Source organism: Ascaphus truei, chromosome 3, assembly GCF_040206685.1.
Source record: "Ascaphus truei isolate aAscTru1 chromosome 3, aAscTru1.hap1, whole genome shotgun sequence".
NCBI classification, from domain to species: Eukaryota; Metazoa; Chordata; class Amphibia; order Anura; family Ascaphidae; genus Ascaphus; species Ascaphus truei.
In genome coordinates this window covers 348,903,340-348,927,889 of record NC_134485.1, presented here as the reverse complement: position 1 = coordinate 348,927,889, position 24,550 = coordinate 348,903,340, and the positions used below count along the sequence as shown (strand labels likewise).

At 45.8% G+C, this 24,550-nt stretch overlaps 1 protein-coding gene across 2 annotated transcripts in view; it reads right to left on the bottom strand.

Moving 5' to 3' along the window:
- The window catches only part of LOC142490054 (keratin, type II cytoskeletal cochleal-like), a 45,177-nt gene extending 40,850 nt beyond the window's left edge, over nt 1-4,327 (bottom strand). For both annotated transcript variants that reach the window (XR_012799983.1, XM_075591847.1), the window contains exons 1-5: nt 3,710-4,327; nt 3,169-3,389; nt 2,786-2,846; nt 1,682-1,777; nt 469-633 (exon numbers count right to left, since the gene is read on the bottom strand). Coding sequence is in view for 1 of the 2 variants with exons in the window: in XM_075591847.1 (XP_075447962.1) it covers nt 469-633; nt 1,682-1,777; nt 2,786-2,846; nt 3,169-3,389; nt 3,710-4,243 (1,077 nt within the window). In the remaining variant the exon portion in view is untranslated. The remainder of the gene's footprint in view (nt 1-468; nt 634-1,681; nt 1,778-2,785; nt 2,847-3,168; nt 3,390-3,709) is intronic.
- Between the last annotated feature and the right edge of the window lie 20,223 nt (nt 4,328-24,550).

Here is a 24,550-nt window from a genome sequence, read left to right as displayed (position 1 = left end):
ACATCAGGAAGTAATTATGTATCCAGCAAAACATTGGGGGTTTAAAGGGAAGTCGGGATTATTTAGATACAATTTCATTTTCAAATTATCTTTTCAAGTAGCATATTTTGCTCAAATTTTAAGGAAATTATAAAAAATGCGGCTCATGTCATTAAATTGATGCAAGTCTCTTGGACATAAGCAACACAATCCAATATGGGTAGAAATGACATTAGTTAGTACATCTGTATGATGCCAGCCTCTCGATTGAACGTAACAATATTTGGAAAACATACTACTGACATCTGTTCAATATAGAATACAAGAATTTCATAAAATATTCCATAAGACATTTTACATCTGAACTTGCATTAGCAATATATATATATATATATATCTATCTCACAATGGGTGTGGTCTAATTACAAAACGTTATGTTCTAATAAAGAGAGCATAATAGTAGTAGCTGTTTTAAGCCACGGTGCTCACCTTATGGTCATATGCTGCTTCAGCTTCTGCTTTGCTTCTGGCTGCAATCTGCTCATATTGACATTTAACATCACGAATGATGTCTTCCAGGTTCAAGTCACGGTTGTTGTCCATAGACAGAACGACAGAGGTATCTGAGCTTTGTACTTGTACATGAGAGAGTTCCTGTGCAAACCAAAGTACAGTATAACTCACTAGTGTATTATCATGGAACGAACAAAATGTTGTACACTAATACAATTAAATACAGGCAGTCCTCGGTTATCCGACATAATGCGTTACTCAAAATGGCGTTGGATAGCGAAACGTTGTAAAGTGAAACACGTTTTCCATAGGAACACTGTTTAAATGAAAGTTTCCATTCCCAAAGGCATTTTTAATGCTAAAATACACTAAATATTTTACGCAGACAATAAGATATGCAGCACACACATAAATTATAGTGCATATACTGTATTATATATATAATATAACATAATATATAATATAATATAAAAACATAATATATTATATAGTATAATATAGTATAATATATATATTATATACACATAAACAACTTTGCAAAGCGTTGTAAGAGCATTGGATAAACCGTTTTGGCGTTGTAAAAATGAATATAGGTATGCATTGCATAGCATTGGATAAGCCATTCGTTGTAAAACGAAGCGTTGTAAAACGAGGACTGCCTGTAATTGAATGGACACCAGAGCCAAAGGCAACTCAGTAGGGCTAAAGCTCAGCATCATTTTGTGGATCTGGGCCTTAGTGTCTGGGAGGTTAAAATGACTCTAATTGCCATGTAAGGGTAACCATGGTAACCTCAGAAACTAGAGACAATCATGTTTATAACATTATTAAAAAAATATTACAAGCAGTGTTTCTGCTTTACTGTACATCTTACTCAGAGATTATTCTACAACAGTAGTAAACATATTGCTTATATTCCTGGCTACCGTGAATTAATTTGTGTATTTTGGCTTTATTTATAATACAGTATTAATTTTTGTTCGTAAGGACATTTATGTAAAAATAAAATCATAAGAATTGAATAATTATAATGTATAACTGTGCATGTTGCTTCCTGATGGTATTTATCCAGGCATCTAAACAGATAGATGGGAGAACATGAACTATTGTATACCTCCTGTTTTACAAAAATACTTTACTGTACAGTATGTTCTTCTCACTGATTAAATAAAAGAGGAGGAATCCTTACTGCATCATAGAGAGCTCTCAAAAAGTTGATCTCATCAGTGAGAGAATCCACCTTGGCCTCCAGCTCCACCTTCTTCATGTATGCAGCATCCACATCCTGCAAAAAGAACAATAGTCCTTTCGTACGCTTATATCACAACATTGTCTCTCGCAAGAGACAGAGAGATCAGCTATAAAATAATGTGCACTTATCACAGTACTGCAATCTTTGTTATTATCTATTGCTCAGGCTTCAATTTACTTGACGGGTCATCACCTTTTAAAAGCTCATTTCAGTCTGTCACACACTGTAAATAATCCACTAAATGCAAATAGAGATGGGCGCACCTGATAAATTCTGAACATGCAAGCAAATGTGAAAGGAGGATTGGGCGCTCCAATATCTGTGTGGATTTTTTGGAATCCGCCATCAGATTCCATTCAGGCTTATTGAATAGTAATCCATTGCTCAGATGTGAACAAATGTGTATCGGTGGGTATCCGTATATATACACACATATATTATTGATATACTGCTATATAGTTTATATTATAGATACCGAGACAGTACAGGAAATTTTTTTAAAAAAACAGGTCACCGAGACCTGGCACCAGACCATGGAGAGGACTGGACATGCACAGACAGAGGTGGGCCCAGTCATCTGTGGAGTTAATGGTTCAGCTATAAGTTCTATTAAGTAAATAATGTATAAATGTTTGATCTATAGTTCTAAAGCAGCAGCAGCAGCAGCAGCAGCAGCAGCAGCAGCACTAACAAACCCACAGCCAAACCCTGCCTACACACAATGGCTTAGACGTGAGGCTGCACCCTATTTATATTCTCCTCGTCCCATAATAAATCCATTTGCAGATTTGGATTTTTGGAAATCCGAATCCGTCTGCAGATTTTCAGTGATAGAAAAACAAACAAAACTGCCAATTTGAGACTGATCCGCGGATGAAAGGAACTTGCAAATCAGCCAAGAACTCAAATTTCTGTGGCAATTTTACCCATTTCAAATTGCAGGATGACTAGAAACATGGTATCATAAATTATGGAAGTATCGATTTTAGAGTCTATAATTGTGTAGGTGGTGTTTCTATTCTTTGTTTTAATGTAACTTACCTTCTTGAGCACAACAAAGTCATTCTCTGCTGTTGCATGCTTGTTAATTTCATCTTCATATCTGTTAAGAGAAAAAAAAACAATGTTTTTACAATACTGTCACTTCCTTCTAAATGCACAGCAGGTTTTGTTATAGGTTGCAATACAGTTAAGGACAACTAGTCAAAGTTGTTTACATGCACAAATACACAAATCATGGTTTTATCTGCCTGGTATATTATAATAATCATTTGGAGAGAGAATGTTGAACCAGAAAGCAAACATTTTTTCAGTAGTTTTAATTTCCTTAAATAAAAAAGCGAATAAATAAAGCCAAAAACACTTCCCACAAGTAGAAAACACTTATTGTGAAACACACTTGTAACAGCAGAATACAGACATACTTTTTCTTGAAGTCCTCTACAAGCACTTGCATACTCTTAAGTTCGCTGTCCAGACGGCCCTTGTCATTTGTCAGACCATCCAGCTGCTTATTCAGGTTGTTGATATAAGCCTCAAAAAGGGGTTCTATGTTGGATTTTTTAGAGCCACCTGTTTGACCCTGTTCCTGCAAGAGACGCCACTTTGTCTCTAGCACCTGATTCTGCTGCTCCAGGAATCTGACCTACAACCAAAGTCAAAGGGTTTAGAGATCAAGAAAAAAGAATTACAATACAAAATGCTTATTAAAAAATTACTGCATAGTAGTTCAGGGCTTGGAAAGGTTAATTAAGTACTTTTTCCATCTGCAGCAAGGAGTTGCTATTCATTGTTAAATTGAGGACCTTGTAGCTCTATACAAGATTACACATCAAACTTAAAATAAAATCTCTGTTGGACACAAATATTCATAAAATCTTTCAAAGTGGTAGTACACAACAGGTAAGTTCCCATTCATTGATTTGACATAGAGGCTATGGGGGGGTGGGGGAAGCCGAGCATTACCTTGTCAATGAATGTAGCAAATTTGTTGTTGAGGACTTTAATTTGCTCCCTTTCTTCTGTTCTGACTTTTTGGATGCTTGGATCTATGTCCACTTTGAATGGTGTCAGGAGGCTTTGGTTGATGGTGACCTGCTGAATTCCACCAGGTGGGCATACAGGGAAACCAGGATCACCTCCACCTCCTCCCAACCCTCCTGCCCCACCACCCAATCCTCCTCCATATCCTCTTCCACCTCCACCATATCCTCCTCCACCGGCACCTCCATATCCTCCACCACCGGCACCTCCATATCCTCCACCACCACCACCACTACCACAACCACCCCCACTGTGAACACTAATGGAAATTTTCTTATTTCCACCCAGGCTTAAAAGACTTTGAGATCCAAAGTGACCTCCAGATCGAGAGCCCCCGCTGTTTTTTTCTTCTCCACCTCCTCCACTAACTGAGCATGTGCTAAAGCCCTTGGCTATGCCACCACCTCCTCCACTGCTTCTTCCGACTTTATGATAAGATGTCTGAGAGAAAGACATTGTGGCTTCTGGAAAAGGAAGTTGATAGAGAACAAACAAAGCTTAGTAAAGCTTTGACAGAAAGAAACTGAAGCCCTTTGTTCTGGGAGAGAAAATGCTCCCTTTTTATATGATTGAAGAGATGGGTTTGGTTGCATAGGAGTCAGAAGACCAGTTTCTTGCAATAAAGGGCTGGGCATACCTGCCATCCACCCATCACTTCAATCTACTAAACTGATCACACCTATTGGGAAGTACTGTATTGCTTTGGTTGCTGCCTTCGATTTCTTAAATCTATTTATATTTAGCTAATTGTAAAAAAGTGAACAGATTGTTGGATAAATTAGATTTTTTGATTATTTACTATTCTCGGAGCCGTTAGGGTTATACCACAACTTTTCACAGGATCATTAGAGAACGTATTTGATGTTAATTTTATTTACAGGTACATATTATGATTAATATATTACATGTAACTGCATGTACTGAAGACATGATTGGTGAAAAGCAGATATTTGTAAGCAGTATGTGTAATAATGGTGCTGAAAAGACAAAAATAGTCATGCTAAAAGGATTAGATACACGTATGTAGCGCATCTTCCCCCGCCACCTGGGAGATCTTGTCATGGCTACTGCTAGGTGTAGTGCTGATGACCTGTGATGGTACAGGAGAGCTGAGATGCCCGCAATGTTGTGGGGGAACAGAACAGACTTTTGGGGAATCCTCTGGTTCTTTCCTTCTTGGTGACAGCGCCTCCAGACATAGGGGCTTCAGCAAACTTGAAGGTGGTTCCTACTATGACAGTCCTTACACCTAATACCTCTACACAAAGACTGCTGCGGAGCCAAAAGTATAAATGAGGATGATCTTTATTACAGCAGCCACTGCTGGTGTCTTTGCAGCGTACAGTATGTTCCAGTTGATAAGATAAATCCCTGGCTTATGGATGGTACTGGCCTGCGGGTAATGGTGAAGCCTCTCTGGATTAGATTAGTGCCCAGCCCATGAAGGGCTGAGTACATGTCTCTCTCCCAGCCAGGAGGAGACGAGGAAAGCTCCTACCACATGAAGGGATACTCTGGAACTCTCTCTGACACTGAAGGTGTCACCCCTAAGAGGCTGAACTTCATTCTATAATTTAGCCACTTCCTTCCTGAGATCAAAGAGGTAGGGGACAGTATCTGCACCACAAGTGGCGCAGGAGGAAGTCAGCATGAAGAGGGGGAAAACCCATAGGATAGACTGTCACTTTCTGTATCTTACTAGAACGTACGTGACAGGGAAGGTAGAGAGATAGCTGGACCAGCCATCGCTATACGCTGCCCTAGGTGAAACATCCAATGGCCTCACTTGGATCCAATGTGGATACCATCCATCCACCTAGTCTCTGCAAACAAATACATGTTACAGTAGATATACAAATAACCTCATACTGTTCACAGACTACCAACCCTTATCATCCACTGATCACAGTGATGATAATTATATAACTTTCTTCCAACGAGAAGATACAAGAAAACCCTCACTTATAATGTTTAGGGTCCGCTTTCTTCTCAGTGTCTGGTGATGTCAGTTTAGTGTTTTAACATATCCCTAACAGGATGAATACAGCATGTGCTATATATTCTGTTTTCATTGACCAGTCAATGAACATATAAATAAAGGGACAATAAAGCATAGTTCATTGTTTTCATTTGTAGGTCTTGGTGTAGCAACATATAGAAAAACCTAACATGTCCCTTTTAGTAGATGACTGCGATAGCTAATGCTGTAAATGTACAGCTCCTCTGAGAGATTTCTTAACCCTTCTTTGGGAAAGATTTACTAGAGGTTGATACTGTATCTACTGTATACTGAAATTTGACAATTATTTAAAAATGGGATATCGGCTATATTCGTCAAAATTCCTGTCATATTCAATAATTATTATAAGAAATTGGTATCAATATTGAACTCAATTGTATACCATAAAATTGCATTAAATAGCTCTAGTGATACATATAAGCAATACAGCATAGAAATGAGTGTTAATCAGTGCTAGCTGGGCATTTGTGGAGGGGTGGGAGATAACACTCTTGACTACCATCAGGTTATGTAAATAGGATTTCTTACAAACCCTATTTCTGAAAATGATTTAACCCCTTTCATGTTTGAGGCAACCAATGCATTGCAAATGAATGCCTTCAGGCACCAAAGAGTTCAACAAAAAAACTAAAAATAAAACCCCAAAAGCATACTATCCATATGTGCAAATATTATACCTTCAGTAGCCAAAGTGGTCAGATAGTCATGAATTAAGCCTGACTAGCTGGCCCCTTGAGCTATAAAAGGGTTAATATATAAATTCTAGCTGTACCTGGTGTATCATACGCAGATCTAGGAGATCTGAAAAGATTTTAATTAAACATAATAAATAAAAAAGAACTTGTGAACAGATACTCAAAGTATCTGGTGTGCTACTGTAGGTGTGCTGTTCTGGTGTGCTACTGTAGGTGTGTGTCCTCTTGATGGTAAATAATGTAATTAATACATACATGTATGCTCAAGTACCATATAAAACGTATACGCAGTGTGATTTCTGTGTAGGACGTTAATTACCAAAATAAAATTTAATAAAAATTAAATATAAGTGTATACTTAAAACATACAAAACCATAAAAAACGCAAAAACACTGATAAATGCGTCCCTATAGATGCAGACTTTCAGCAAACACACAGATATGCTAAAAGTAACACCTCTTCATGTACTCACAAATGTGTCAACATGAAATTAGTGTTACAGTATATATATATATATAAAAGTGTTTAGTTGTGCTACAAACTCTCACATTTCCACACCCACCCACACCATTTATATCCCTCTCACTCCACACACACCTTGTGTAGAGCACTGTTTATACTGTGGGCTCTCCATTCATTTTTATTCACACTGATACACATACACACTCTTTCTTCACTTGCTTTCAGTTACCCTTTGACACCTCTAGCCATAAAACACATCCACACCGGGGGAAGGACAAGCACAGATAACATTCCAAGAGACACTGTTTTTAAGTTATCCTTGCTTCATTCATTGTAACATCGCCGGAAGAAGAGATCAGTGTATCTCGAAAGCTCGCACAAATAAAAGCATTTCGTTAGCACAGAACGGTATCATCTATTTATTTTTTGATTATATATATATATATATATATATATATATATATATATATATATATATATATATACAGTGTTCGACAAACCTATACATTTGCACGCCCCGGGCGAGTGGATTTAACATCGTGGCGAGCTCCTATTGGCCCAAGCAGCACACATGTGGTACAAGGTGGCGAGTAGATTTTTTTGTTCGGCGAGTAGATTTTTTTGGTGATTTGTCGACCACTGTATATATATATATATATATATATATATATATATATATATATACAATGTATGCTAAACAATATTCTTGAGTGATTTCTTGTATTTGAAGGTTAGTTAACCAATGCAGCCCAAGATGTCAGGATACAACTCCTCCTCATTAAGCCTCAAAAAGCAAAAAAGAATAAAGGGCGCAAGAAAATGGAAATTTCTTTATATAATATTATTGATTCAACATTAAAAACTGTGCACTCACACAAACGATAATAAATAGATAAAATAAAAATGAATTGCCTTGTCATATCAGTCTCCGTTCTCCCCTGTCCTGTGTATGCGGTCAGCTTTAAATCCTGGGGTTCAGTCTCTTTGTCCCTAGCTTGTTGTACACCTTTCCTGGTCTTTATTGTTGGGGGTAATGGGTACTTGTGAGCTGTAGACCCCTGTTGGTTTACAACGGTCCTGGCTCCACTCCGCGGTGTGCCCACCTTCATCCGACCGGCGTTCTGTTCGCTGCGGGACTCTCCCAGAACTGATGTCACGTCCCGGAAGTCACGACTCCTCAATTCCCGTGTCACCGGTGCTCCGCGTTCCACTGGAGATATTGTTACGCAGGATGCCTGATCCCACACAGGATACTAGAGCTGAATCTCACTCAGGATGCTGGCTACAGGGGAGAGAGACTATGGGAGAGTGCTTATCATGTGCCTGCTGCTTTACCTCCTACTACAGGCCTGCACAACTCCAGTCCTCGAGGGCCGCAAACAGGCCAGGTTTTCAGGATATCCCTACTTCAGCACTGCTGGCTCAATTAGTGGCTCAGAATAGATTTCGTAAAATGTTTTCCCAAGAATAAACGCTTTAGCTCTTAAGTCATCAATAATCCATACTTAAAACCTCAATAAGGAATGTACACAATTGTAAACATAAGAACAAGAACTAAATAAAAACCAGGTGACGTTTTCTTATAGTTTCATACAGAGATTTCTAGTCAAAGGAATGTATTTCGTATTTCCTTCAATATAAATGTATTCACTATATATAACATTTAAATTATAAAATATAAGGTGGAGATCTTCATATAAAGCCTATTTTTATTAGTCTATACCATTTAATTCTCATTTTTAGATTTTTCACACTTTTTACACCTTTTGGCAATTTCAGGTGATTTGTTTATGTTTGCCCTCTTGTTTAAAATAGGGACCAGAAGGAACTAAAATCCTGGGGGGTTATATGCTTTTAATAGATAGAAAGGCACTTGAATAACATAATATTGGTTATATAAGATATCAAATATGAAAATCAATAAGATTGTAGCTAATGTTTGATAAATAATTAAAGCAGTAATACCATTTTAATAGATACACAACAGTGGTATTGTCAAATGAACATCAACAAGATACTTAATACTCTTAGAATATGTATCTCGCACCATCTATTGAAATGCCACTAGATCAAGATCTTCATTTAGGCTGTCTGGATCCAAGGTCTGTAACTTGAAAATCCAATATGTTTCCTGTCTTCTGAGTTTTCCCAGTCGATCCCCCCTCATTGTGCTAGATCTAATATGTTCAATTCCCGTAATTGTATGGCTGCTTGGATCTTTATTGTGTCTGTTCAGAAAGTGCCGTGACACTCCATGACCCTGAAAGCCGTTCGGAATATTTCTTCATGCTCACGAAATCCTTCTTTGAGTGGTCTTTTTGTACGGCCAACATATTGCAAGCAGCAGCTGCAGGATAGCATGTATACTACATAAGAAGTATTACAATTTATATACTTGTAACCCTGCTTCCCCCCTTCACCAGACTCTACGGTGGTGTCTAGGGTGCATGAGGGCAGATTACATGCGGTGTGGTGCGTGCCTGTGAGGAACAGGAGGGCCTGAGCTTCCCGCGATGTTGTGGGGGAGCCAGGACCGGGCTTCTGGGGTGGTAGCCTCCATGATCTCTTAGTGGTGCAGCGCCTCCATCTTCTATACTCCCAGGAATATGGGACATGACCGGTATAGAAAAACCCCTTGGGTCCCAGGGTAATAGTCTCCAAGTCACACACACTCTTTGATAATAATGAATGGTCTCTTTTATTTGACATAGCAACAATCTCCCAACGGTAGTGGCTTCCAACAGCCGCAACAACAATAGTCAAGACGGGTTATTACACCACTCACCTTCCGCCCCGATAATTCTTCCTCTCCTTCCCTCCCAGTCTCTCCTCTGCCAGGATGGTCTGGGCTAGGGCTTCAATACCCCGTGGCCCACCCCCGAGGTTAGCCTCGAGGTGCGTCTTGAATTCTCCCCATCACCCCTGGCAGTGGGGTGAGGGCATTGGTCCACCAAGTCTATAATTCTATCAGCTCTACCTATAGACGCTGATTCTTTCTGCTCCTCTCTCCCTCTCTGATCCGGCACTCTGTGCCAGGGAGATCGCAGCCTTCTGATACTCCTCGGACCGATCCGCAGGATTTTTTGGCTCACGGCATACTAACAGAACTGCATACTCCCGGCATAACTAACCGGCAACTCCAGACTCTCGATATCACTATCCACTCTCACTCTCACTAATTCTAACTCTCCGGAGTTGGCTGCTAAATATTGAGCTAGCCCCGCCCCTCGTGGTGTCAGTAGAACCTCCCCTCTGGCTCACGCGTGCAGCAGAGTCCAGGCCTGCGTCTACCACTCAGGATAGGGCTATGGAGGGGGAAAACCCATGATGATTACTGGCGCCTGATCTTTACAGGGCTTATCACAGTAGAAGGAAGATAGGTATAGCCTGTGCTGTTTACAGGGGGCTACACTCTCCCTATTGTGGAATCCAATGGTCCCCACTTGGACCTATCTTTAGCAGAACCATCCTGCGACGAACCACCTGGGAAACAGCACACATAACATTGTCATAATACATGGTATAATGAAGTAGTAAATGCAAGTACACCCGGGTACTCCCAACATGGAGAACCTACAGATAGTGCCTTGGATCAGGCTTTCTTACCCGCCGTCCATTATGGTCAGTGACGGTCACAGCGAACGATTGAACCGGCCCATGCTCGGGCCTGTATGTAACACCGTGCATGTAAATACACCTACCGATGCTCCATATGCGTACTAGCTCACTAATCTTATCCTCATTGTGATAACCTCCCTGACCGAACTTGGTCCGAAGGTATTCCTGGACTGCCTCCCTAAGCCAACTGTCTCGGTTCTCTTCAATTTCTCTCATGATGGGCTCAGGCATGTAGGGATACTCATACCCGTGTGACTGCCGGTATCTAGCGACTATGGCCCGGTCAGCCCGACTTAGCTTGGTGAGTGTGCGGTGCCCTCCCCTGCTCGGCAGTACCCAATATACAGGCTCCTCTGGAGCTACCTCATCGTACAATATACTGGGGCCTCGAGGTACAATACATTTCTGTTCTATTTCCCTAAACCGATGATCTAACTCATCCTCCATCTCCTGCGGAGTGAAAGAACCAGTCGCCCACCAATGATCTACTACATCGTTCTTAATTAACAAGAACCGCGTACGGTCCATCCCCTCGTGGTATCTGGTGAACAAAGGCGCCCACCATTTGTCGCGGTGTTCGTACTCTGCGGCCTGACTAGTGCGTTCTACATCAGACTCTACCTGTGATGATACACCGGACGTACCCGCATCAGTAGATCGCGAGCAATCTCTCCTTCCCTTGGCATTATAATACCTAGTTGGGTTCATTTTGGGCACCACTTTGCGGGTAGAACCCACCTCTACTGGAGTGTGGGACCCACGGGCCCTCCCTCTAGCTGCAGGAGATAACGGCACAGGGTTAGGTACAGGTATAACACTTGAATACGGTATCTCCCCATCGGACCCTTCTTCACTCCCAGTCCCGCAAGTCCTTGGAGTATTTGGGGTATTTACATAACTTATCCCTGGTAGGTCCCAGTGGCACCACTCGTGACGGGGCAGGGGAAGTGGCCGGGGCAGTGGGGCTATGGGCCGGGGCTGGGGGAACGTCCAGGGCATGGTCCAGCAAGCGGGTGACACCACGCCAAAGGAACTTGTGCTTAGAGGCACTCTCCGCCATACTTCTGGCATCTCGGGAGGGGCCTCGACTCCGCCGGGCAGCCAGGGCAATGGCTGAGTCCACGCTCCAAGAGGAGAACACTCCTCTAGGACTTCACTTTCCGGTGGACCCGGACACAACATCGTCATCAGGATCGCCTGCAGAATCCCCATCCGCTCCGGGGTCACACACTGGAAGTGCGTAGAGGACCTTCGGGGGCAGTGGCGGAGCATCCGGTACACGATCGAACAAGTAGGCCTCAAGCTTCCCTTTCTCGTTCGCCAGGATTTCGGTCTGCGCCTGGCGGGAGTAAGGGGGTGGTGGCATTTCCTTACCGCTCCGCTGCTTTTTGATGACATCGGGCTCCTCTAGGGTCGTCTCGGTCTCCGTCGCACTGGGAGTCACCCCTACGGTGGGACTCTAACGGGCCTTCGGCCGCACCAGCGCTCACCGTCGGATGGTTCCCGGACTCGTGTGCTCTCTCTTGATGCCTTTGGGGTGGTTCGCCGATAGGCGCATCGCCACCGATGTCACACCAATCTCGTCCTCTGAAGAAATCACAATCGGCTCCTCCGCTGGGGAGTCACCTGGTTTTTCTGCGATACAACCAGTGGGTATAGGTACAAAGTGTTCTCGCTCTGGTACCTTCACTGCGGTCGCGCTCTTCTCTGTTGCTCGTTCGCTCAGTTTAATAGCGAGCGAAGCCTTGGTTCCTCCCGATATGGTATAACGGGGACCCAGGGCAATCTTTTCTTTACCTTCCGCCACCTCCGTCAAGATTCCCGGAGAGGCACCCCGCGGGGTTCCCAAACAAAGGCCACGGCTCATTCGGCCAAAGATAAAATGCGCCACATTGAGGGCATCGGGCCCTGGTGCTTGGTACCGCGCCTGGTATTCCGCAGTGGACGCACAAACACCGAACGTATTCGTGCTCAGCTACTGTCGCGGCCGAGTTTATTCTTACCTTTGCCTGGTCTCGGCCGCGACAGTAACCGGGCGCGCGCCGGGGTGTCCCGTGCGCGCGCCGAAGCCTCGGAGGAGCGGTCCTCCGATCGGGGCTTCCCCCTCCCCTCTCTGGGTCCGCTGGGTCCCCCGGAACCCCTCACCGCCGTCCCCCTGGGGATTTGGCTAGCAAGCCGGGACATCGCTAAGGATAAAACGTGTCGCCAGTGTACCTCCACTATCAGTAGGCCTCCTGGTACTTGGTATATGGCAGTACTCATCTCGGACATGGTTCGCTCAGGGTGGGAACAGACCAGTGCTCCACCTCCTTGCTCCTTGAATGCCAGACAAAAATGAAGCTCCTCGTTTGTGTCTCCGGTCCCTCCCTTCGTTGGGGAGGACCCTCCTGATTGGCTCTCCTTGCGCCCCCTCCCTCTGGTGGAAACCAGAGGCGGGATCTTTTTTGCTTCAGCGTGACACGGCCTGGCTTCCTGACCACTCATGGCACAGGTGGGAGGGCTTTCGGCTTTCGCACCGCTCCGCTCCCCTTGCAAAGAATCCGGGTTTGGCACCAGATTATTGCACATGTCCCGCCACATTCTCCTAATAGTCTCTATGCACAACGCACGTGCTTGCTCCAGGTTTGGCGGGAACCGCCATTTTAGGTCACTGTTCTTGCTCCGCGGAGCACATGTAGGGATGGACGCCATCTTTAATGAGTCCTCCAAACGCCCATGTGCTCTATCCTCAATGTCTAACGGGTATCTCGTACCTAAACACTGACTGACTGCTAACTGTGTGCTCGGCATTCTGTTTCTCACTAATTTAGGTGGCTTGTACCCCAGGCTCAGCGGAACTCCTCTCCTCCATGCACTGTAATGGATGTCTACCATGCAAGTGTTCTGTGGTGCGTGTGTGTGGGTGATAGCTATGGTACCTCTCTTCTAGGTACGGGGCGTCTCCTGCTTTTGGCCACTCATAGCGCGGGCCCTGGTCCATGGTCCCTGGACTAGTTATCAGGCTGACCCCCCCAGTTGCCTCACGCTACCTGCCTCAAGGGACTCGGTCAGCTCTAACTATTCACCCCTCCACGCCACCTTCTATGGGCGCCCATCCTTCTCCAACACTTGCTCGGATAGTGCATCTCACTCTGCTGTTCCGCTTTGCTATAAGCCGGTGCTGTTCTGACATATCTCAGCAGCGCCTCCAAATGTAACCCTGCTTCCCCCCTTCCCCAGACTCTACGGTGGTGTCTAGGGTGCATGAGGGCAGATTACATGCGGTGTGGTGCGTACCTGTGAGGAACAGGCGGGCCTGAGCTTCTCGCGATGTTGTGGGGGAGCCAGGACCGGGCTTCTGGGGTGGTAGCCTCCATGATCTCTTAGTGGTGCAGCTCCTCCATCTTCTATACTCCCAGGAATATGCGACAGGGCCGGTATAGAAGAACCCCTTGGGTCCCAGGGTAATACTCTCCAAGTCACACACAGTCTTTGATAATAACGAATGGTCTCTTTTATTTGACAGAGCAACAATCTCCCAACGGTAGTGGCTTCCAACAGCCGCAACAACAATAGTCAAGACGGGTTATTACGCCACTCGCCTTCCGCCCCGATAATTCCTCCTCTCCTTCCCTCCCAGTCTCTCCTCCGCCAGGATGGTCTGGGCTAGGGCTTCAATACCCCGTGCCCCCCCCCCGAGGATTGCCTCGAGGTGGGTCTTGAATTCTCCCCATCACCCCTGGCAGTGGGGTGAGGGCATTGGTCCACCAAGTCTATAATTCTATCAGCTCTACCTATAGACACTGATTCTTTCTGCTCCTCTCTCTCTCTCTGATCTAGCACTCTGCGCCGGGGAGACTGCAGGCTCTTGCATGAGCTCCTTGAATGCCATCCAGGTGTCAATAGCATGAGTATGTGGTTCTCTCTGCTGGCCAGGCCTTGACCACGATATGCAAGATTCCATAAACATATGTACTAAATGTGCTTCTGTGCAGAATCAACCTACTAGAGCACCTGTACAAGGAGCACAGCACTGTAATTACTAATACGCATTGTAATCATATTTTCAGATAAAATATGGGAAATACAATATTAAAATACTTACATAAGGAAAGAGGGAGGTGAAGAAGATAGCTGATACTATACAGATCTGTACATCGACCTTGGCCCCCTCTACACGCACTTACAAGAATACCTTCCTACTCTCTCTGTATGTTCTTCCTACAGTACTTACCAATTAGATTGTAAGATCTTCGGAGCAGAGACTCTGTTTACTAAATGTTACTTTTATGTCTGAAGCACTTCTTCCCATTATGTGTTATTTGTATTATTTGTAATTTGTATTATGTCAGGTGTATTACTGCTGTGAAGCACTATGTACATTAATGGCGCTATATCAATAAAGATATACATACATACAAACAAGATAGGGATATGGTACTTATTGTAAAGGGTGCCCATATGCAGCAGGCAACCCTGACAAAAATACCTCTATGGGAGGTGATTAGTGATATTCAGTGTTGTTGAAGTCTCTATGCAGAGATAGTCCTGATTAATGGGCTTTCTACCTGAGAAATGCAATGACTGTATTTACAGCCTAATTAGTAGCCCTTCATAATTGTGGTTTATCTATGCCTGTTTTGGCTACTAATCTGCCCTCCCTGACATGCAAGCCATGATAGCATTGCAGGCAGTGTCAGGGCCAATCCAGGGTTTTCCCCAGTGTAAGCAGCTACCTTGAGTGACAGGGGTGGAGGTGGCCTGTGTTCTGCCAAATAAGGGGCTCAGACCTTGGAACTTCCCCCTTGGTACTTAAGGGGCTGCACATGTAAATTTAGGCAGTTATCTCTACCCTTTGAGAGAGTCTGGTATCACACAGAGGCGTTCAGGGCTCTGGCACCTTCTGTCCCCTCCCATTGGGAGTGGGGTGAGTACTATACCTCTGACTCTTATTGGGCGTCAGGGAAGTGTTCGGACCACCCTTGGTGCCCACAACCAGGGGTGGGAGTCAAGGGATCATCCAGAGGTTGAAGGGCCAGAGAGAGATTTGGATGCAGTGTATGCTGTGTTTCCTGCCTGTTGATAGAATAAAGACCGTTCCAGTTAAACTATACTTCTGCCTTGTGAGTGCAATCTATTAGGGGTAGTAGTGTGAGTTCTCCTGCAGGGATTGCCTTCACATTCCTGAAGCCTACAAGAGATGGAGGCGCTGATGCCAATGAGATAATGACCTATCATCTACCCCAGAAACCTGTCCTGATGTCCCTAACACCAGCGGCGGACCACTCAGTATCCTGTAAGCCAGCAGGTACCAGCACTACACACCTGGTAGCAGGGCAAATCTCCCAGAGGGTGGTGGAAACAATGGTAACAGGCATTCTCAGAAAACTACAGTGTCTACAAATAAATAGTGACCAATGTTTGCAATTCAAAAGAAATGAGGATAAATCTAATTAACAAATGAGAATCCCCTCATGAATGTAATATTTTAGCAGAATAATAATCCGCCCAGGTGGCCCACCAACATTCTAATACTGATCCCCCACCACTGAATCATCTCAGGGATCATGGTATAAAAAAAAGTGATGTCACCAATAGTATCAGTCATAAGGGAACTCCTGCTGATGTTGCTAAACCAGTTTAACTGTGGCTGAATCACAACTGTTTCTATCTAAAATTGTAATCCCCCCACGCCTCACTATTTCCAGTCCCTCACTCCTCAACCATGAGTCTGCCTGTGTGTCACTGTTGTGGCATCATCAAATGCACCCAACACCTGTTTCACTCTTGACCGAGCTTTGTCAGTGGTAAATTGCACTGTGTGTAGCCTCCTTCCCTTATGGAACATCCTGTTGTCATGGCAACATTAAGTAGTTGTGCACTGCATATCGGTTGCCCAGGTCTTCCAATTTCTGTATACAGTATAGAGCCTGCTATGTAGTTCAGCTCCTACCCATATAGTCATTGCAAATGCTTAATGTAGATAGATTTCTGTGATTTAGCATTCATTTTAACTTGTCACATGTATCAGAATCTATTGTGTAAAGAAATAGTGAAATCTTCTGACTTATATAAAAGATAAGAACAAGGGAATTGTTTATGGAACAAGATTGTACAGAAAACATACCCAAGGCCAGATAGGAGTAATTGGCATTATGCCCAGATGTAGATAACAATATTATTATTAAGAATTATCAGTATTATTGATTTGTAGCTTAACAAGCCATACATAGGTTAATTGGTATCTAGGAAATGGCTATATGAAGCTGTTTTCTGGAGTAGATGTGTCAGTACTGTACAAACGATTTCCCATCCAGAAACAAATGCATATATGTTCTCAGAGCTTGTATGCCTATTGTGCCTGTTACCTGTATATCTTAAGTCTATTATTTTGCCTCTACGAAAAAAGATAGGAACTGCTAAGAAATATCTGTCCAGGTTTGTTACTTGTACCAAAAGGATACACAAGAATCTATATACAAATGAAATGAACCTTCATCTTCTTCCATCATTCATTCATTTTCCATGGCAGGCCAGTCCATCATCTAAGATCCACATTACTTACAGTGGGGGGTGGGGGGTTGGAGATGGGCCCCTGTCATAGGTGGTGTTTTGATCTTTTCTTAACAAGGTTGTAAATACTGTAAGTGTTCTAGATCAAAGAACCAAAAATCGCAAAGAAAGATACAAAATAAACTGGATCAGCAAAGATCCAGTAATCTTCCAGACAAACCAAGACGTTTTTTTTGCCTGGAAAGGTACCAAGACTAGGAGATGATAGATACTCTTGGAGCCGCTTTCAGGAACGAATTTCCTTCGATCATGGAAGACTAAAAGAACCCATAACAGCTACTTCTTGTCAAAGATGCAAAGATAGTGCCTGTAATGGCGGGGTTATAAAGTTACGGAATGCACCAGAAGGGGAATAAATCAGTCAACGGATTTTCCTCCTCACGGAGTCTATTATTAAGCTTCAGGTTCTGTGAAAAAATGGAAACTATTTAAGTTTTGCAGAGATATGGATCTCATCACTGTCTTGCCTAACCTGGCTAACTGGATTTGTACCAGAACCCTGTCCTATGTTCAATCAATCACTTCTCCTGGGCCTATGGAGTTCTCTTGGAATATTTTCTCTCTCAGGGCAGCGCACTAACTGACCTATTGACAGGAGGTGGTTAATCTATGTAGATTCTTTGTGGGGCCATTCCCCTTTTCAGGCTTCACTCGATAGACAGGGAGTCCTTTTAGCTTTTCTACTACCACATAAGGCTCGGATTTCCAGCGATTTGCTATTTTGTGTTTTCCTGGTATCCACAGATTTTGGATAAGGTCTTTGTTCTGCAGTTGTAGCTCTTGCCATGTACTCTTTTATCGTAACGGCTTTTGTTTTCATGATTATTTGTGTCAGCTGCAGAAGTGGTCAGCATGTATGCTTCTTGTAACTGGTCTCAGAGATTCTGTACATATAACATGTACGTTGTTTGGGATGTGCCATCTGCCGACACTCCAAAACAGAGGTCAATGGGCAATCAGGCTTCCCATCCAAACATTAGGTAATTGGGTGAATACCCAGTGGATTCATTCTTGGTGCAGTTATAAGCATGGACTAAGTGGTGTACATGCTGACTCCATCTTTCCTTTCCTTCATTATTTAGGGTACTCATCATATTTAATAGGGTCGTATTGAATCCCTCTGGTTGCAGATCTCCTTGTGGGTGATCAGGCATGGTTCTGGATTTTTTTTATCCCACAGATGCACAGTAATTCCTTGATAAATCGGCTTTCGAAGTCTTGTCCTTGGTCGGAGTGTAATCCTGGCTGGCAATCCATAATGGACAAAATACTTGTCCCATAACACTTTGGTGACTGTAGCGGCTTGTTGGTCCTTTGTGTGGAATGTTTGCGCATACCGTGTGAAGTAATCTGTGACCACTAAGATATTACTGGTGTTCTTGCTATCTTACTCTAATGACAGGAAGTCCATGCAGACTAGCCCAGTGGCCCACTGCTGGTGATATTGGTTAAAGGTGTGGCCCGGGTAGGCAAAGCCTTTCTGGTCACAAACCTTCTGCAATTCTTACAATATTCCTTGACATCCTGTGCCATTCTGGGCCAATAGAATCAATTTTTCACTAATCCCATTGTTTTGTCTGTGCCCAAATGGCTATCTTGTAGTGAACGTAGAACCACTTGCCTATACTGGTACGGTAGTACCAGTTGCTTAGTCACCAGGTGCTGCGTTTTCTTTGAAACTCTGAACATTACTCCATTCTTAAGCACCAGGTTATCCCATTGCCTCACAAGGAGTCGACTCTCAGGGTGCTCCCCGATGACTTCCCAAGGTAACTTCCGGTCCCTCAGAGCTGACCACACTTCTCTCAGTCCTGGGTCACGATCAGGATAGATCTTGTCAGTTTAGTTGGGTAATCCCTCTATGGTGAACTCTGCGGGGGTGAGAGTACACTAAAGGAACTCCAGTGGGAGAGATCCCCAGACTATCAGACACTCTATTTGGTTTCTCTGTGGTAATTTGTCTTGGCATTTCAACTTGCTTGCACATTGCGTGCACCCCTGTGGCAGTAATGTGTTTACAAAGTCCATCCTGGGTTTGAGCATCCCAGTGAATTCGTGACAATGCGTCTGCATCAATATTTTGTTTCCCAGGTCTGTACTTTAGACTGAATTTGTAAGTGGCCAATGCTGCCAACCACCTATGAATGTACGGCTAAGCTGCTAGCTGTGAGGGACGGCTTGCCCATACCATCTGCAATAAAGATGCCCTGTTCTAAGACAACCCCACTGTGTGAGTGTGAAGTTACTCTCCAGCGGAAGGCACCACCAAGAAGGAGGTCCTCATCAGAACCATCTCCTTGCGGATGCAGAGATCCTTATGAGGTGGAGGTGCTGCACTGTATGTAGGTAGGACTCATGCACACTACCTCAGCTGCCTTTCTGGGTTGGCATTCCCCACACAAAATCATGCGGGAGACTCAGGAGTCCTGTTGCCAACAGGTGCACCACCAGACACGACCATGTAATGGGGACTGGTTAGACCACAGGGGCCAATGTGAGATTGGGTGGGTCAGCCCTAGCCAGAAAATCCGTTACATTTGGAGGTGCTGCTGAGATACCTGTCAACAGGATAGGCTTTTTCTAGGTCACTGGGAAACAGGGAGAGTGTATGCTGCCAGTCAGTGCTGTGTTGGGATGGAACCCAGGGGTAGTCAGGGGAGCTGATGGAGTTGTCAGACCGCAGAGACGACCTGGGAGCCTGAGAGTAACTGGGAGTCTGGAGCAGGGCTATAGCTGTCTTAGTCACCTTGAGGTAGTGCTAGATGGTAGGATGCCTAAAGGGATAGCCTGCTAACGTGGTCAGGAATCCTGGAGAGGGTCTGCGCTAGACTGACCAACAGTAGGTAGATGCCCTAGTACTGCATGGAGGAGCCAGAGTTCTCTAGCCCATTCCAGACCACTTACCGAAGGGAGCACAGACTGGGAGGAAGGAGACACAGCAGACACAGAAAGAGTGAGCCTAGCCTGAGGTAGTGCAAACACGAGTCAGACCTACATTAGGTACACAATGTGGTGCATCGGGCAATCTTTATTGTATCGGTAGGGCAGCTGCCCCGCAGAGAGGAGCTCCATGTACAATAACCGCAAGTACAGCAACCAAATGGCGACCGCAAGAATGGAGGATCCGCGCGGCGCTGAAGATCCAAGATGGCGGACGGAGGCTGATGGAGAGAGCGCACATGGTGTGTGTGCTAGTGAAGAGCAAGCTACGGAAACGACTTTTGTGAGCATGCTATGGAGTGGCGCAAAGGCTGTGGCCGCACCGTTTTGGTCCTGCCTGGAACCACGGGTTGATACCCTGGAGGATAGTGAGGAGGACATTGTAGTAGTATGTGGAGAAAGTAATGGATTTGCTTGCCAGTCGGCGTACAAACAACCAACCTCAGTTGCTAAAGAGATCGCAAGGCAAACCAAAATGGCGGCTCCCGCTTCCCTGGGAGACCGCGTGGGCCAGTTGCAGGAAATGCTGCAAATGCTAAACTTGCAAAGAGTTGGCCGGGAGTGGTGCCAAGAGGAAAACCCCACCCTGTTGGGAGGTATGGCCGCGCCCTCATGGAAAGTGACGAGCTCAGCCCCAGTGCTGGGTCATCAAATAAACTTGTGGGATCCTCCCCTAATTTCAACCAGGGGGAGTGGTTTCCAGCTCTGTCAGATGCGGGTGGAGCTAGATGAAGGAGGAGTTACCAAACCAGCCCCTGCACTTCAGTCACGAGGAGCCAGCGAACCGAGCAAGCCACTGCAAAGTGTTTCTCCAGTGGTTAATACGGCCAGCAAGATTGAGGATGATGTGACTATCTCTGCCCAGCCCTTTTCGGCCCCAGAGGGCTTCCTGGTGCTCAGGGCAGCCAGCCAAGAGACTGTGGCATGCCTATGCAAGCAGTGTCGACTGCCGGGCAGTCCGGTTTGTACCGTGTCCCTATGCCCTCAATGCGGCATCCACTATTTATGGCCAGTGCAGCCCTTCGTACCATTTCAGGCCATGGAGGTGGGGGCGGACAAAGCTATGCCAACGGCTGAAGTTCTGGGGGCGCTCTGGAGGGAGCCTACAGATCGCGGAGCATGGGGATCGCTCCTTACTACCAAACCCGAGCCAGAGGCGAAAGACACTGAGAGGCGAAGTGATGGGCGAGAACCCTCTCAGCGGTCTCCAACGGAGGTGCCACTTCCCAGGTTGGAGCCTGACTCCTCGGACGAGGAGCAAGCGACTCTGATGAAGGTGGTGACGCACCAACCGGCAAACCACTACGGCGGTGCTGTAAGAGAAACGGCACACACCTGTGTCGCAACCGAGCGGAGTCACGTGTCACCTGTGCAGAGGCAACCGGAGAGGCGGAGTCCCACGGCCGTGGTGACTAGCAGATCCGATGGTGGAGGAAGAACAACACCAAGCCGACGGAGTGGTAAGAGACATCCTTGCCCTCCTCAGGTGCCGGTGGTGGCAACGGCGGAGAGAGGCCTATACTAGGCTCGAGAGGAGCCACAAGAGGAAACAGCGCTTCCGGATGTTGTTGTGGAGGAAGAGGTTTCGATTGGGGACATAACCCAAGATGGCGGTGAGTCCCGCGAGATCGAGGACATCACTTCCGGTGGGCATAGCGGAGCCGGCTGAAAGATGGCTGCGTCCTCACGACCAAGCGCCTGGCGCCGGACCAGGTAGCGGTGAAGAGCGGTTCGTAGCCCCACGGATGCTGATCGCCCATCCCTATGCCCAATCCCCGGCCATAGCTAAAGCCCCGACCCCTATTACCTTCTCCTGTGGGTCACCCGCGAGCCAAGGGTTATCTGGGGAGTCCCGAGTCACCTCCGATGAAAGGACTGGGGAGAGCCTGGACTGTTTTACGTCTGATGATGGGTCGGGAGGGGGAAGGTACACCCGGGAAGTGTCTGTGTCCAGTGATTGCCCTAGCTCTATCAGGGGTAGTGTTACAAGTAGGCCCAAGAGATTAGGGTCTCATTGCTGGTCGACCGGTACATCCGGGATATCTTCCAGAGGAGAGTTAGAAGGGGAATCAGAGGAGAGAGAGGTTGCCGTGCCGGCTCCAGAAGAGGTTAGGGAAACCCGGTGGTGGGCGCCCACCTTCGAGGGGTAAGAGGCCTGGTTGGATCGTACCAGGTTCATTTTGGACCAAGAGGGGGGGTAGACTATTGGTGGGCCCAAGGGGAATTTACGGAGGAAGGCCGTAAGGAGGAGATGAGACTTCGGTGGTACGACATCAGCTCAGGTGTAGTGGAGCCACAGGGACCCAGTAGGTTGAGGGATCCTGCCGAGCCAGATGAACCTTTGTCATGGGTGCTGCCAGGAAGGGCAGGCAGCGCTAGGTTGATCCGGACAAGCCGTGCCGAACGGGCCATAGTAACCCGTTATAAAAACTCCCATGGACTGGAGTACCCCTATGTCCCTGAACCCCTCATGCAGGAAATAGAGGACCAGAGGTATGGATAGTTAAAGGAAACCATAGAAATGTATATCGTGAACAAAGGGGGTGATCTTAATGGGCGCCGGGCGGAAGAAAAAATTTCCCAGCTCATGAGGGTATGGAGCATAGGGCGCAGTATATATATGCACAAAGCGGTGTATAGACCAGAGAGTGGGTTACCTCGGGAGTACAGTATAACTGTAACAGACATGGCTGGCCGGGAGGTAAACAAGCCAGATCCCAGACACTATTATTAGGTACAGAGATAGTGGGGTCTGTTTCTAGTACAGTGCCATCTGCTGGTCAGCTAGCACTGAGGAAGTTGATATCATGAAAAGAAAACTGTATGATATTAATTTGTGTTCATAATTATGTTTTGCAGTGATTCCTGGACAAAGGTACACCAAATTTAGGTCCAAGACGGGTCGTTGGGATTCACCAGGGGGAGAATATAGCCATGCTGTAAAATGGCCTACAGTTTTCTCTCATGCTGGCAGTAAGCCTGGTAAGTTACAGGGTTGCCAGCACCAATCATGGATGTTTGCCCTCACACCCAGGTGAGGTGTCATATGTATTGAAGGGGAGTGGCCACCTACTCTGAGTCCACCCTTAGTGACATCAGAGATGTGCCTGTTTCCTGAGGTATATAAGGCACAGCACTGCCCAAAGTTAGTGTGTTCTAGAAGGTGTTCTACAAGTGCAAGTCTATGTTCAGTCTTGAAGCTCAGTTTAAGTCAAGGCAGTAAGGCTGACAAGGCCTACACTGTGTCCAGGGACCTGGCACAGGTGTTGATCTCCCTGAGGGAAGAGATGATCCCACTCCAGTAGGAGGATATACCTTTCGAAGGGAGGTACCAAGAAGAATGTACGGCTAAGCTGCTAGCTGTGAGGGGCGGCTTGCCCATACCATCTGCAATAAAGATGCCCTGTTCAAAGACAACCCCACTGTGTGAGTGTGAAGTTACTCTCCAGTGTAAGGCACCACCAAGAAGGAGTTCCTCATCAGAACCATCTCCTTGCAGATGCAGAGATCCTGATGAGGTGGAGGCGCTGCACTGTATGTAGGTAGGACTCATGCACACTACCTCAGCTGCCTGTCTGGGTTGGCATTCCCCACACAACATCATGCGGGAGACTCAGGAGTCCTGTTGCCAACAGGTGCACCACCAGACACGACCATGTAATGGGGACTGGTTAGACCACAGGGGCCAATGTGAGATTGGGTGGGTCAGCCCTAGCCAGAAAATCCGTTACATATATATAGAAAAATCTATATACTGTATGTATTAAAATAAATATATATTATATACCCATACCCATGAGTATATTTGATAGAATACCAACAGAATATGAATCCTCTAAAGCGGTATTTCCCAAATAAGGTTCCGTGGAACCCTGGGGTTCCACTGAGCAGTCCCGGGGTTCCACCATGGCTCTCCTCCACCCCCTCTCCCCCCATTCCCCCATAGCGGCTGTGGAGAAGGTGAGCAGTCACGGAGAGACAGACTGTTTGCTCCACTGAGGCTTGTGCGGGAAGCCCCGGCTCTGCACGCTGCTCTTTCGGGGAAGATGCCGCTAGCGCAGCTGGCTGACCCGTGGCAAAAGCTACCGGTGAAGAAAGTGGAGAGCAAGGTGCATGAGAAGGGAGCGCGAGGAGGGAGGGGAGGGTGGGGAGGGTGGCGGTTACAGCTCGCGCCGGAGCAGGACAGCAGTGACAGGAGAGGAGGGCGCATGGGATATCTACTTATAAGGAAAGTGTATGGCAGTATAGAAAGGTGTGAGTGAGCAGGGGAGGTGTATAGGAGGGAGTGAGGGGAAGTGTATAGGAAGGAGTGAGGGAAAGTGTATGGGAGAGTATTGGAAGGAGTGAGGGGAAGTGTATAGGAAGGAGTGAGGGGAAGTGTATAGGAAGGAGTGAGGTGTGTGTGTGTATGTGTATGTATATAGTGTATATATATTATATATGTATGTATATATATAAATGTGTGTGTGTGTTCT